Source organism: Schistocerca serialis, chromosome 1, assembly GCF_023864345.2.
Source record: "Schistocerca serialis cubense isolate TAMUIC-IGC-003099 chromosome 1, iqSchSeri2.2, whole genome shotgun sequence".
NCBI classification, from domain to species: domain Eukaryota; kingdom Metazoa; phylum Arthropoda; class Insecta; order Orthoptera; family Acrididae; genus Schistocerca; species Schistocerca serialis.
In genome coordinates, this window is record NC_064638.1 from 92719006 (window position 1) to 92735961 (window position 16956).

At 34.1% G+C, this 16956-nt stretch overlaps 1 protein-coding gene across 1 annotated transcript in view; it reads left to right on the plus strand.

Annotated features, from left to right (window-relative positions):
- Positions 1-16956, plus strand: part of LOC126462459 (calcium-activated potassium channel slowpoke) — a 915336-nt gene that overhangs the window by 19267 nt on the left and 879113 nt on the right. Inside the window, exon 3 of the mRNA XM_050096074.1 lies at positions 2430-2541. Within this exon, the coding sequence (XP_049952031.1) occupies positions 2430-2541 (112 nt within the window). The remainder of the gene's footprint in view (positions 1-2429; positions 2542-16956) is intronic.

The window sequence follows — 16956 nt, forward strand, 5'->3', positions numbered from 1 at the left end:
GAGGTCTTACTAGAAGTAATCCCCGCAAAGCTGTGTGCAACAGGCACATCATCTTTGCCTTTTACATGGTGAATACCTTTTGGCCCTTCTGTTTTTATGAAATAGCCATGGTAACTACAACCATTGTGTTCCTGGCTATTATTTCAGATAGGTATATTTATTATTTTAAATGAGATAAAAGAAGCCACGTGTGGCATTACATGTGTTGTATGTAGGATGTCACACTGTAATGATTCATGTGACTGTTACTTAACTTAAATTTCTTCTGCCTGGTCCACTGACGAATGCAAAATTTTCATGCTTCACAAAATTTATTCACATTAATTGACATCCAAACTGCACACTCATCATGTAAACAAAACATGGACAAATTTCACTGACATCTTTGATTTCCAAAAGTAACTTCAAAACTGACTTGTCACAGCATTGCTGCATCACTTTATATAGAATTCTAACACTAACTTACAAAATAAAGCATTATTAATTTTGTACAATTTTGATGCTACAATTAAAATTTACAAAATGTAAAAAAAAACTGATGTTACGGCTGAATAAGGTATAAAATACAATATTGAATGACAATCTTTTATAGTAATATCTGTAGTTTTCCATAAGAACATCATACTGAACTTTAATTGCAATAATGTCTCTTGTATTATTTTAGTTATGTAATTAATTACAATTTGGATTTGGTTACTAACATTTAATGGTAGCACAGAGCTCGTGCTTTATCCAATTACATACATAAAATGCACACATAAGGCATCAAATTCTGGGAATTGGAAAACTGTGAGATGTAAGCACTTGGAGAGTTAATTAGAAATGTAATTACAAAGTATATTAATTACAGAGGAAGACATAAAAATAATTAACAAATGAAAATACATCACTTGGTAATAACTTTTAAGCAGTTTCTCAAGATAGTGAGGTCTTCTGTTACCGTATTTTTAGATTACCATTTTGTTAATTAGAAGCATTGATTTTTCATGCTAACATCTCTGCAGTCTCTCATTATTTATTGCTAAGGACTTATTACTTCAATTTCTTGATTAGTTACTTAATTTAGTATATGTACATAATTTTATTAATGACAACAATAATTATGACAACGCACGTCCTTCCAGAACATTCCACACGCCTTCACAATGAATATCGAGTTTTTTATCAAATAGGACTGGATGATATATATGAAGACACACATACAAGACCTTAGGAAGCACTGAATTATCCGATAACTACCCAGATACATATAAAAAAAAGGTGGTATCGGACAGTTCATATTAGTCCTGGGGAGGCTGTACCGTTATAACACTCATTTGCGTAAATATTGTGCCACACTGTTGGCAGCATGATGTTAGTGCCTGCAGGTGAAAATGTAAACTCTAGCTGTTACCAGAGGACCAGGAATTTAGAACGACTGTACAGTGCTTTGGATCCATTTGGATTGCCAAGATTGATAGTGTGTTAAATAGTCACTTATTATTAACAATTAAGTTAATAGTCATGATTAAAAAAATACATAACTGCCATTTAATATATATGGTACGGGGGCCCTGAGCTTATGATAACTGAACTGACTGACACTACTTTTACCACAGTTCTACCCTTGGAGAGGCGAAAGTATTGTTAGGCACCTTGGAGGGGTGCACTGCTGGTCGTCGTCCCTTGGGTACAAACAGTTCCAGAGAGGGCAAGACTGTCCATTGCCGCAGTTGAATGTGGCAATCAAACATAGAGAGAGCCTGCATTATTGTCGAGAAAAATAATACAGTTCAGGCTTTTTTTTCTGAGAACCTGAGAGCAATTTCTTCATCAGTTTGTTGGTTTCTACGTGTATAACTTGCTTGTCAACTAAATGTTATATATATGTCCACTGAGGATCATGGTGAAATTTGAAGGACTGAGTCACTTTATTTTGTTTGATTAATTTAGCATTCCAGCATCAGCTGGCAGCAAACATCTTATTAGGAGAAATCTGTCAGTCATTTGTTAAGTATGACACTGTATGGTTAGCCAGGGCTTGATCTGTAGTATATCTCATACATATTGCACACATAAAAGTTTCATAATAGATTGCACTTTACTGTCTTTGCTGTTCATTTCACTACACAGTTCCAGGTGCCATATTATAATTAGTACAAAAACTCAAGAAATCCACATGATATCTTAGATATGTGCTAATGACAAATTCAGTCAAAAGTTCCTGCAGTGGAGTTTCCTAATTGATAGCCACTCATTACTTTTTTATTAACAGAATCCATATATTATTGCGAATCTTGTGTGTAGTTAGACATCTGCATCTTGAAAAATTCGTGATGCAGGTTCCAAACTACTGGTGTTACAGAAATTCACATGTGTACAAACTGTGTGTGTTTTTGTTTGATTTCATGGCATTAGAACTTACATTATGTTTTCCATATGTGTTTCAGTTTATAGCTGCAAGCGATAAACTGTGGTTTATGCTGGAAATGTATTCCTTTGTGGACTACTTTACAATACCACCTTCTTTTGTCTCAATTTACTTGGACAGAACGTGGATAGGTAAGGAGTATAAATATTTTGAAATCTTGGGTCATTCTGGTTTTCCATTAAATAATGTGCAGTAGTAAACACCCATATATAGTACTGTAAGTTAATATCATCTTCTGATAACCATCACATTTTCCAATATAACTGTTTGGTGGATATAGATAAATTGTTATGTATTGTCTCAGTGTAGCAGAGACTGTCTGTGGAAAATGAACTAAAACAGGGAACTGAATACAGTTTTAACCAGGTAATATAAAACTGATTGAAGATTGTTGTGGGTTAGAGATTATACTATGCATAAATATTAAGATTTATTTGTGGTATAATGTTAAATAGGCAGATAACATTATTGTTGGTAGCCTTCAATATTTCTTCTGTTTTACTATTCCTAGCGGAACTATTGAAGTAATAAATTTGCAATAATTGTAATTTTCACATCTGTGGTAGGAAATTTCCAACATCTTTTACTAAGATTTGAAACTCTTTTGTGTTAACTTTTAAAGAAGAAGAAAATAATAATTTTGGTGACTCTAGTAGTACTACAACTGAACTAGTAGCTGAACATTATAAAAGTACGATTATAATTGCAGATAATACTAACAGTAAATTTCAATACACATCTGTTGCATTAAGTACTTTGTTTTTTCTTAGTGACATTCAGTATGGTATATTGCTATCACTGTGAAAAGTTATTTTGACTGCAGCCACCTAGTGCAACTAAAATTTATATTTTCATTGGCTAATATTTTATACTTTTGTAAGTGCATCTTTAAAAATATTTTACACTATTCAAATAACTCCCTTTTCTTAAAGATCTTGCTCTTTCATCATAACACCTAAAAACATTAGCATACACAGGATTTTTTTGGGTAGGGTGATGTTGCTTGACTTTGATAAAGACACAATATTTACTATTTAATTTCAGTTCAAAAATTTATCAATACTAAGCAAACCCTTAAATGCAGAGTAGCTGCAAGCATTTACCTTAAACAAATATTTATCCATTGTGGCAATTTGGAAATGGTCGACTGTTTCCTCTGCGTCAGAAGTAATGCTGTGATTCACAGAGGGGAGAGAAAGACAGCTCATTCTGTTTTGATTTTTACTGTCCCTTAGGTAGGTTTTTAAATGTTTTGAAGTTGAAAATGTCATTCCTGCCATTTCTGCTGAAACTGGGGAGGATGATTAAAATTTAGAGCAGAGTTTTAATAGCAGGTAACATTTTGAAATGCATGCGTCTAACACCACCAAAGTATTCTCTGATCTTGTACTTTTTTTCTTTTTTAATCCTTTTCTTTTTTTCTTTTCTTTTTCTTTTTTTTTTTTTTTTTTAAAAAAAAAAGCTACAGTCGAAGCTTCTGGCAACACTGAATGATGAAATTTTTAGACTCCATTATATCTTCAGCACTACAATTTATGCATTACCTCGGAATTATGCTCTGTGAAGGGATTTAATTAAATTTTGATGGTTCTGACACTTGTCCTGGAACTAGTTTCTTACATGATGCAAGAAAGCTAAGACTATATTTCTTCTGTAATATTTGTCAGCGATGCTAGCAGGACTATTGTCCTGATATTTCATTGTGGACTGAGACCTTGGTACTGTGATCATTACTTCCACTTCTGCGAGTTTTGAGACCTGTCTAAACAGGTTTTTGAATTCTTTGTCACTATCCCATACTATTTCTTCTAAGACAATGGACACACTGCTAATGTATTATAATGCTGCAACATGAGTTAATACTTTGAAGCAGTTTGCAAAGAGAAAGATTTAAGGACAAGAGTTTTTTACTAATAGAAGAGAAACAATGAACTGCCTGTGAGTGATTGCACAGAACTTTTTAGAACATGATTCTAACTGTTGCGGGAAATGCATTTCGAATAAGAACATTTCTTTAAAGTGCTGAATTGCCTCATGTTTGTAAATCTTAACAGGTTTTGAGTGTCTGCTCACTGGTAATAAATCTTATGCAGATTGTTTCAAAATGTCATTATATTTATCAGAACTCCTAAAAAAAGTGTTCAATGGATTGTACTGTCCCTATACAATTCCTGATAGTCTGCAGAGAACAGGACTCAGATAAGGCTAAGTTTTAAGAGTACACACATCAGTGTGAAATATGGCTTCCCGGCTAAGACACAAGTTGAAAATATGGTCACTATTTTTTATTTACTTAAATTTGCCATATTTCGTGACAGTACCTTTTCCATTAGACGTTTGCAAGGCGATATTAGTCTTGGCTTCAGTTGTCTAAGTATGATTCCACAATGCATCGTTGTCGGCTGCAGAAAAGAAAAAAAGTTTTCAGTGGATTGTACTGTCGCTATGCAATTCCTGATAGTCTGCAGAGAACAGGACTCAGATAAGGCTAAGTTTTAAGAGTACACACATCAGTGTGAAATATGGCTTCCCGGCTAAGACACAAGTTGAAAATATGGTCACTATTTTTTATTTACTTAAATTTGCCATATTTCGTGACAGTACCTTTTCCATTAGACGTTTGCAAGGCGATATTAGTCTTGGCTTCAGTTGTCTAAATATGATTCCACAATGCATCGTTGTCGGTTGCAGAAAAGACGTGGTTCAACGTGTTTCTCTCATTTTGGTGTTTCAAATACAGTTTCTTCAAATGTAGTTTCTTCTTTTTAGTTAATACAAAAATAATAGTAACATAATTCAAAATTATTTGTGACTGCGACCTTCACATTGTTCTTCCGTCAACACACACCAAGAGTTAGCTGCCGACTGACTATAGTCAAAGACGACGCCAACGTCAAAGATATTTTACACAATTCACAAGTTTCCATTTGTAATCAGTCTCTTTGCTATTCTTCGATACATTTTCTAATAGTAATCAATATGCTTTTACTCTCAAAAACAGAAGTAAATTTACATATAATAAGACAAATTATAATAAATTCTGACAAAAAATATAAGAAAACATTTACAATTCGGTATCGACAAATACGGTAAAAAAAATAACATCTCCCAGATCCATTACAACTGCTCCCCAGGGCTTTTGTTGTTATGGACATATACAACAAAATCCCGACCACACTCAGTGATGGATCTGTATTACACAATTAGTACACTAATGATGCAGTCTGATAACCTCTTCCAAATTTGGACTCTTTGAATCTGTGGACTTGTTACTGGCTGTTGTTGCAATGATACTTCCCCCTCAATCTCATACACAAAAAAAATTCAAGTAAAGAAATTATTTGACATGACAAATATACATGGTATAAAACATACATGAGAAATATTCTAACATACAGCATACAGATTGAAAATAATAGAAAGGTAAAACTCATTTCCTAGAATAAGATTTAATTTTTTTAAAAATATTAATGTTAATTTCATTATGCTTACATATTGTAACAGTAAAAATGATACTGGACATATATAGTGTAGTGTTTTTTTTTTGTATATATTTTTTTGCTTATGATTTTCTTTTTAAATTTTTTTTACTCATGTTTTTTTTTTATTTTGTATTTTTTTTTCTTATGATTTTCTTCTTTTAGTACAGCTAAAGATACATCAGTATTATCTAAATTTTTTGCAATTATTTATGTACACTTTCCTCTCTACTACAATATTACTACAAGTCACATTCTTGTGAAGAGTACTTTTGCTCCCCACAACATCAGTATAAACAACAATAAACTGCTCATATATCATGAGGCTTTATCTAAAATTGGTTTTGAAACTTATACCTTTGCATGCATGTCCTCACATGCATGCCTTCACCCACAGGGAAGACTTAGCTTCCAAAAGTTAGAAAAATTCAGAAATGCTCACTATAGAGACTTCTTTTTTTTTTTTAAAAAAAAAAAGTAATAATAAATCTTTCTCTCATTCTTTATTACAACAGTGTTTTTTTATCAGTTTCAATTAACATGTGACTTCAAATTATTAATTTATACATGCAAATATACACACTTGGTTGTACAGGCAGTTTTGTTCTAACAAGCGTATTCCAGTGGAGGACTTTTGTTTTAGATGATAATAGGTTATTTAAATTTTGAAATTATGATTTCTGTTTATACAGTTTTAAAGAGACAACATTCCTGAGACCAAATAATTTCTTTGACTTAGGATACACCAAACGATAAGCATTAGGGTGTGGATTTTCTATGACTTCAAAAGGCCCAATATAGATATCAAAGAATTTTTTAATTTCTGAAGTTAACATTTTTGATCTTTCATGAGATTTGACCAGAACAAGATCCCCAATTTTAAAAGTGGTTAATCTTACCCTATTGTTATGTCTTTTATTCCTCTTTTCCCTTGTTTCCTCATAGTTTCCCTGACAATATCTTCTCTCACTTGCATAGTTAAAGGTGTACATTTAGGAAATTCAATAAGTTCTGATATAAGATTTGGAGGTCTAATATTAAACATAATCTCATACAGTGAAAATCCTGTGGAACTATGTTGTAGGCTATTCATAATATCTTCAAAATTTCGAATGTGCTCAAACCAGTTTGGATGTTTATGGCTACAATAGGTTCTACAAAGTCTCCCAATTTCCCTCATATATCTTTCTGCAGGATTGGTGGACGGAGAATAAACAGATATAAGTATATGCTTCAATTTCGATCTTTCAATAAATTTTTTCCAAATTTTAGAGGTGAACTGTGAACCATTATCTGATAATATAGCTTTTGGTTTATCCATCTGTGCGAAATAATCTCTTTCAATTTTTATTATAATTTCATGGCTAGTAGCTTTTTTCACTGGATATAGTTTAATTAATTTTGAAAATACATCTACCATAACAAATATGTAACAGTGACCACCTTTACTCTTTGGTAACATTCCATATAAGTCCACTGCGATAAGATCTAAAGGTTTTTCCGGAATAATGTTTTGCATCTCTCCACCACATCTTTGATTGCTCACTTTAACTCTCTGACATTTGTCACAGGTTGCCAATTCTTTTCTTACCTTCTTTCCAATATTGTAAAAATAAACATTTTCTTGTATCTTTTGAATGCACTTCTGTATCCCACAATGACCAAAACTTTCATGTATGTAAATGATCAGCTTATCAGCATCTGCCTGTGGCCAACACAGTTTCCAATTATCAGAATCTACATCTGTTCTCCGAAATAAAATCCCCTTATGCAATTTGTAAAATTTATCAAGTTTCTCATACCCCTTCTTGCCTAAACATTCTTTGATTAATTTCCAACTCTGATCTAAATTTTGATTTTTTCTAATTTTGTTACACATAGCTCTAGTTGTTTTTTCATTTTCCACCCCTTTCAAGTATCTAATTTTAAATTGATTTTCCTCCTCTTGTTCAAAAATCTCCTTTTCTCCCCCAATTGGTAACCTTGAAAGTGAATCAGCTACTACATTCTCAGAACCTTTTATGTGTTTGATTTCAAAGTCAAACTGTTGCAGAAAAATTGCCCATCTGGTCAATCTACTGTGGTATAATTTGCACTCTTGTAAGTAACTCAAAGCTTTGTGATCCGAAAATACTATGGTTTTATGTCCAATAAGGTAAATTCTAAATTTTGTAAAAGCCCAATGAATTGCCAAAAGTTCCTTCTCTGTGACCGTATAATTTTTCTCATGCTTAAGCAACATTCTGCTTGCAAATGCTATGGTACAATGTATCTTAACTCCATTCTCTACTCTTTCTTGAAATAACTCTGCTCCAAGCCCATAATTACTGCTATCAGTGTTCAAACAAAATGGTAAATTAAAATCAGGTCTGTGTAATAAGTGTTGCTTCCTCAACTCTTGCTTAATTTTATCAAACTCTTCCTGACAACTTTTATCCCAAACCCAAACAGTGTTTTTCTTAAGTAATTGACTTAAACATGGTGCATTCAGACTCTGATCACTTATATGTTTTCGGTAATAACCGCATAACCCAAAGAACGACTTTAATTGTTTTTTAGTCTTAGGAATAGGAATTTCTGAAATTGCTTTAATTTTTTCTGGATCTGCCAAGATTCCCTTGTCTGTGACAACATGACCCAAAAATTTTAATTCAGAAACTGCAAATTTACATTTCTCTAATTTCAATGTCATCCCCCCTTTTCTAAGTTTTTCACAAACTGACTTCAAAATCAAAAAATGTTCCTCCCAATTTTGCCCTGTAACCAAAATGTCATCTACATAAATTATCAGTTTAGACGCAAGTTCTTGCCCCAGTACATGATCCAAAGCTCTTATAAATTCGGAAACAGAAGAATTTAACCCAAATGGCACAACACAATATTGGTAACTTTTACCTTTGTACAAGAAAGCAGTATATTTTCTAGAATTAACCGAAAGTGGTACCTGATGAAAACCCGAAGTTAGATCCAAACTTGACGTATATTTTATATCTGTAAATTTATAGAGTAACTCATCAATATTTTCGGGATGGTCTGTCTGTCTGAACAAAATTTTGTTTAAGTGTCTAGAGTCCAAAACCAATCTTACTCCACCATCTTTTTTCGAAACTACTACTAGAGGATTATTATATGCACTGATACTCCTTTCTATTATATTACATCCTTCCATCTTTTTCAGCTCTTTCTCAACAGCAGGTCTTTTTGATACTGCAATACTGTATGGTTTTATGAAAAATGATTCATGAGGTTTTACCTGAAGCTCACACTGATAACCCTTTACCCTTCCAGGTATGTCACTGAAAACATCACTATATTCCCACAGCAGATTTTCTAAGTGTTGTTTTTTGCTCCCCAGATAAATTTAGCGTTTCTGAAATTTTCAAATTTACTAAATTCCCAAATTCAACTTCATCAGTATCAAATCTATGAGTTTCAATATTCTCCAATCTATTTTCTTTTAGTAAATTGATACTGTCCAAATTTCCATTACTCTGATCACCAAGTGTGTTCACAAAATTTGTCTGAATGTATTCCCTTTCACTAGTTTCTATCAAAAGTTTTCTTCCAACCCAATCAAATGCTGTATTTACTTTTACTATCCAATTCATACCCGAAAGAAAATCCTCATTAAATTCCTGAATTACAAAACATCCATGTGTGAACAACTTGCCTTCAATTAAAAATGTCACTAAAGCCTGGCTTTTTACCAATTTACTGCTCTTCCCAGTAGCACCTTATATCTTTACCCCAACAACTGGCATTTCAACATAATCTTTCCCCACTTTCAATTTCTTGCTTAACCTTTCAGATATTCCCGAGATCTCACTTCCTGTATCAATTAAACATTTACCAATCCATGACCCAATTTGAGCTTTTATATAAGGACTGCAAAATTGATCACTTTTCTCAGAACCTGTATCCTCATGTAATAAATCACTTTCAATTTCCCCAAACCTATACTTATCAGAATCACATGGTATATCATTACATGTATTATTTGTCACAGTTATAAAATTTGCACAAGACACAAAATTGTCATGAGTACTCTCTGTTATCTCAAATAGCCAAGAATTTTCATCCAAATCACATTGTATACTACTGAAATACTTATCCTTCAGCTTTTCAAAAATAAAATATCTCATCTTTTTCCACCACTCAGGACATACAGTTTCACATACATTAATAAGCATCTTTCTAAAGTTCTTGTCAAAAGAAATAGTTTCACTGTTCAGCCATATATTCATAAGAAATGTGTGTGTATCATTAGTATCTGTAAAAGTTTCACTTAGGTTAGAATTATACATGTGTCATCGTTATTTGTGTAGTCAGATTCTTTACCAACAACATCAAAATTCACACTTTCACATACATCCAGCTTGTGAGCTTTATTCATCCTGGTAACATCCCTGGGAATTTCTATAATATTCTCACTATTTAATCCATTTTCAACCATGTGTATACCCAACTCCCTATTTAAACTAATGAAATACCTTTCCTCAACATCATCATCAATACCATTACCATCATTATCAACTTTATCAACAACATCATTATCATTACACATATTCAGGTCATACACATTCAAATTATGCCCCAAAATATTATTTCCCCTTTCTAAAGTTACCAGATCCCTTTCACCAACATTTTCATTCTCACAGCATGCATTCTCTCTTTCATTCACACACATCTGTGAACTACTACAAATTACATCATCTGACAAAGTGTTGTTCTTTTCTGCCCAAGTGTAAAACTCTGTTAAATTAAATGAATCACAATTACTTTTATCTACTTTATGTTCTTGTGTACTGAAAATGTTATCTTTATCATCATTATTTTCCTCTTGAAATTTCCTCAATAAGTAACAACTAATGACCTCATGTGATAGCTTAGGTTTGGAATTGTCATGTTTGGGTTTATGATAGTCACATCCATTGGTCCTTTCATCATACTCACTTTCTGCCTCAACCTTGCGGACCTTCAAGGGGGCGTCTGCTCGTTTTTTATTTCCGGTTCCTGTTTGAACTGCTGATTGTGGTTCTGCCAATGTCTCTGATCAACATTTCTGATCCCATTCCTATGCCAAACATTACCTGATTGTTGGTAGTTTCTATTGTACTGACCTCTATCAAAATTTCTGTGATTTTGATCCCTAAAGTGTTCTCTATTTTGTTGATTATTAACGCGAAAATGTTGTTCTTGTTTTGGATAAAAATTATGATCCTTCTTTTCAAAATTGTTATATCCCCCTGAATTTTGACTGACACCATGATAATTGTTTTGTTCCCTTTTTTGAAAGTTATCATTTCCCCAATTTTGACCATTACCTTTCTGAGTAAACCCACTGTGTGTTCTTGTTGTTACCCTATCCAACTTTTCAATATAATTGAGAAACTGCTCTACATTACTATCAGGACAATGAACTAAACCCAACTGCATTGCTGATGGCAATCTTCTCTTTAAGGTATCAATTTTGATCAAGTCATCCAAAGGTTTTGTTAAATGAATAAGTTTATTGAAGTTCACTTTTGCAAAATTGTTTCATGTTCCCATCTGATTCTCTATAGTTTCGCCCATTCAAAAATTCACTTTTGATTCTAGTTTGTTTAAGATCATCCCAAAATTTTTCCAGAAATTTTGATTCAAATTCTGAAAAGGTCATCCCCAAAGTTACAATCTGGTTTGCCCAAGTCAAAGCTTCCCCTTCCAAGAATTTTTTCACAAATTTAATTTTTATTTCATCTGGTGAGTGAGGTAAAAAACAATCCTTACAATACTGCATAAAATCAACGGGATGTAAGGGTCCATCTACCGAAAAGTGCTTCACTGGAATATTAGATACAAGATTGCATGTGTTGACATTGTAATTTTTGCTTTGAAATTCAATGTCAAAACTTTCAATTTTTTCGCTAAGTTCTTTGACAGATTTTTTGTTTTCTATATCATTGCATTCTACTGTTTCTTCTAAAGTAACCAAACGATTGTCAGTTTTTTGTTCTACATTTTTTACTAAAACTTTTGTATTCTCATCCAAATTTTTAATTTCCCCTTTTATCTCATTAAAATCAATTAAATTTCTTTCCCTATCTACCAGTAACTCATTTTTTACAGTATTAATTTCACCGCTCGATTTAGCATCAATTTCATTTACTTTTGCTTCCACAGATTCAATTTTTTCCTCAACACTGCCAACTCTGTTCGAAAGCTCACCCACTTGGGTATTGACTGCTTGGACTTGCAACAAAATGTTATCAATTTTTTCATCCCAATAAGTCTTATTGTCGTCAACTGATTGTTTAATTTCTTTCGTGAAATTTACAAGAAAACTTTTTAAATCAAATTGATCGGTTCTTTCTGTTTCATTTGACCTGTCCTGATGTTCGAAGTCTATTAAATTACTACTTTCTACTTTAGGCACAATACTCTCGAAAATCTCATAAGTCATTGTGAAGAACAAAAATTTATACACAACAATACAAAACAAGATAAAAATATTGTTTTAACAAAATACGAGAGTTTCGTGACTTATCTGGAACACTCTTCTACTGTTGCAAAACCACGTTTTCCATCCATGTGATTGTTGACCAAAATTCTTGAAGTATTTTCTTCTGTCGAAAATTATATTTTTTTGCCGAAACATTTCTTCTCCAAAACTTTTACTTCCCGATGAACACAAACACTGTAACACACATTCTGAAGAAACTGGTATTAACACACAAAAATTTTCTTCCTCGTAGCACTGTTGAAGTTCTCGTGAACACAATATCCCGGCTACAGTCCCCAGTTGAAATATGGCTTCCCGGCTAAGACACAAGTTGAAAATATGGTCACTATTTTTTATTTACTTAAATTTGCCATATTTCGTGACAGTACCTTTTCCATTAGAAGTTTGCAAGGTGATATTAGTCTTGGCTTCAGTTGTCTAAGTATGATTCCACAGTGCATCGTTGTCGGTTGCAGAAAAGACGTGGTTCAACGTGTTTCTCTCATTTTGGTGTTTCAAATACAGTTTCTTCAAATGTAGTTTCTTCTTTTTAGTTAATACAAAAATAATAGTAACACAATTCAAAATTATTTGTGACTGCGACCTTCACATTGTTCTTCCGTCAACACACACCAAGAGTTAGCTGCCGACTGACTATAGTCAAAGACGACGCCAACGTCAAAGATATTTTACACAATTCACAAGTTTCCATTTGTAATAAGTCTTTTTGCTATTCTTCGATACATTTTCTAATAGTAATCAATATGCTTTTACTCTCAAAAACAGAAGTAAATTAACATATAATAAGACAAATTATAATAAATTCTGACAAAAAATATAAGAAAACATTTACAATTCGGTATTGACAAATACGGTAAAAAAAATAACATATCCCAGATCCATTACAAGTGTATGTAAACAGTCATTGGGTATTCTTTTCTAATGAAAGCTTATGCACTGCATAAATGACTGCAAATTGGGAATTGGGACTGCTCCATTGTACCCCTGGCCCACCAAAAATTCACAGTCAGATGTAACATATGAAGTTTGCCAACCCATGCCGTGTGAAATCTGCAGGATGTACTAGCAACAGGAAGTTTTCAGGAATAATGTTTAATTCTAAATCTACATACTGAGCACAGAAAGGTAGTTACTTGGTCCTTGCGATGTTCATAGTTTCATCAGCAATAACAGCAAAATACTTAGAACTGCTCACTATATGTACAATTTATTCGTTTATAATGTTGCTAAACATTTTTGTTGCCTGGTTTTAATTAGTAGCACTGATGTACTGTCTGTTCTTAGGACAATTTTAAAGATTCCTTTGCAAAATCAAATCATCAGCTTCAGCTTTGAACCTTATGAGTGTTTGAAAATTTCCAGCATTTAACTCATGTGGTATTAAATTTCCAGAGTTGTGTTTGCCGTAAACAGCCAGTGCCTGCCAGCCACACAAGATCAGTTTTCATAAGTGACTGAAGTGTTTTTCTACAGTTAGCAACTTGATGTGAATTTTTGCTGTTCAATTGATGCACAACAGGTTTTTACTTTCCTTCTGCCATCACCAAAAAACTATCTGCAGATGTGACACATTTGGGATGATACATTGTCTTTGCATGATAGAGAAAATGCTTTAGAGTTTTATTCTAGTCAGTGTATGGGTACATTAATAGACTGTAGTGTTGATGTCCACATTTATTGTCAGTGTATGGTTTAAAAAGAATACATTATTTACAAAACTCTGCTTGCATATGCCCAGCATATGCCAACCAGGTGTATCTAAGAAACCATGATTTTTGAATGAAGGTTTCTCTTGGAAGGTGCTGGGAATACATAGCCTTTAGATGGCAACTGTTGGTATTTACAGAAATCATCATTATGAGTTTTGTTCACATATCATCCAATATCCCATTTACAACTGATAGTTGCTGTGTCACTGTAACATCATCAGGCTTGAATTAATCTGGATAATGTAGTAGTATCAACTGGTTCAGAAATTTCTTTTTCGAATATGAATTTCAGTAGAGGTAAGTTATCCACTTCATTTTCATCCTGATCACAACACTGAACTCATTACATTAAACACGCACTCACATAAAAAAACTGAAATTAAAACACTAGTGGAAACTGGACACACAAGTTTGAGGAAGTGCGCTGTTTCTTCCATGTCATTGATAGTGACGACGATGAACTAGAGCACATGTCTGCATTGACAATACTTTGTGTAGCTTAGCAGTATGCATTGATGGTTAGGAAGATATACCTTAGTGACCCAGTTGCCTGTGAATGCATTTTGACACTGTAAAGTTGTCATCTATTGTCTTGTTGCCTGCACATTGCAGACATAGTCATATCTGTGTACTTTTAGCATGTTGTTGTTGTGATCTTCAGTCCTGAGACTGGTTTGATGCAGCTCTCCATGCTACTCTATCCTGTGCAAGCTTTTTCATCTCCCAGTACCTACTGCAACCTACATCCTTCTGAATCTGCTTTGTGTATTCATCTCTTGGTCTCCCTCTACGATTTTTACCCTCCACGCTGCCCTCCAATACTAAATTGGTGATCCCTTGATGCCTCAGAACATGTCCTACCAGCCGATCCCTTCTTCTGGTCAAGTTGTGCCACAAACTTCTCTTCTCCCCAATCCTATTCAATACTTCCTCATTAGTTATGTGATCTACCCATCTAATCTTCAGCATTCTTCTGTAGCACCACATTTCGAAAGCTTCTATTCTCTTCTTGTCCAAACTATTTATCGTCCATGTTTCACTTCCATACATGGCTACACTCCATACGAATACTTTCAGAAATGACTTCCTGACACTTAAATCAATACTGGATGTTAACAAATTTCTCTTCTTCAGAAACGCTTTCCTTGCCATTGCCAGCCTACATTTTATATCCTCTCTACTTCGACCATCATCAGTTATTTTGCTCCCCAAATAGCAAAACTCCTTTACTACTTTAAGTGCCTCATTTCCTAATCTAATTCCCTCAGCATCACCCGACTTAATTAGACTACATTCCATTATCCTTGTTTTGCTTTTGTTGATGTTCATCTTATATCCTCCTTTCAAGACACCGTCCATCCCGTTCAACTGCTCTTCCAAGTCCCCTGCCGTCTCTGACAGAATTACAATGTCATCGGCGAACCTCAAAGTTTTTATTTCTTCTCCATGAATTTTAATACCTACTCCGAATTTTTCTTTTGTTTCCTTTACTGCTTGCTCAATATACAGATTGAACAACATCGGGGAGAGGCTACAACCCTGTCTTACTCCCTTCCCAACCACTGCTTCCCTTTCATGTCCCTCGACTCTTATAACTGCCATCTGGTTTCTGTACAAATTGTAAATAGCCTTTCGCTCCCTGTATTTTACCCCTGCCACCTTTAGAATTTGAAAGAGAGTATTCCAGTCAACATTGTCAAAAGCTTTCTCTAAGTCTACAAATGCTAGAAACGTAGGTTTGCCTTTCCTTAATCTTTCTTCTAAGATAAGTCGTAAGGTCAGTATTGCCTCACGTGTTCCAGTGTTTCTACGGAATCCAAACTGATCTTCCCCGAGGTTGGCTTCTACCAGTTTTTCCATTCGTCTGTAAAGAATTCGTGTTAGTATTTTGCAGCTGTGACTTATTAAGCTGATAGTTCGGTAATTTTCACATCTGTCAACACCTGCTTTCTTTGGGATTGGAATTATTATATTCTTCTTGAAGTCTGAGGGTATTTCGCCTATTTCATACATCTTGCTCACCAGATGGTAGAGTTTTGTCAGGACTGGCTCTCCCACGGCCGTCAGAAGTTCCAATGGAATATTGTCTACTCTGGGGGCCTTGTTTCGACTCAGGTCTTTCAGTGTTCTGTCAAACTCTTCATGCAGTATCATATCTCCCATTTCATCTTCATCTACATCCTCTTCCATTTCCATAATATTGTCCTCAAGTACATCGCCCTTGTATAGACCCTCTATATACTCCTTCCACCTTTCTGCTTTCCCTTCTTTGCTTAGAACTGGGTTTCCATCTGAGCTCTTGATATTCATACAAGTCGTTCTCTTATCTCCAAATGTCTCTTTAATTTTCCTGTAGGCGGTATCTATCTTACCCCTAGTGAGATAGGCCTCTACATCCTTACATTTGTCCTCTAGCCATCCCTGCTTAGCCATTTTGCACTTCCTGTCGATCTCATTTTTGAGACGTTTGTATTCCTTTTTGCCTGTTTCACTTACTGCATTTTTATATTTTCTCCTTTCATCAATTTAATTCAGTATTTCTTCTGTTACCCAAGGATTTCTACTAGCCCTCGTCTTTTTACCTACTTGATCCTCTGCTGCCTTCACTACTTCATCCCTCAAAGCTACCCATTCTTCTTCCACTGTATTTATTTCCCCCATTCCTGTCAATTGCTCCCTTATGCTCTCCCTGAATCTCTGTACAACCTCTGATTCTTTTAGTTTATCCAGGTCCCATCTCCTTAAATTCCCACCTTTTTGCAGTTTCTTCAGTTTTAATCTACAGGTCATAACCAATAGATTGTGGTCAGAGTCCACATCTGCCCCTGGAAATGTCTTACAATTTAAAACCTGGTT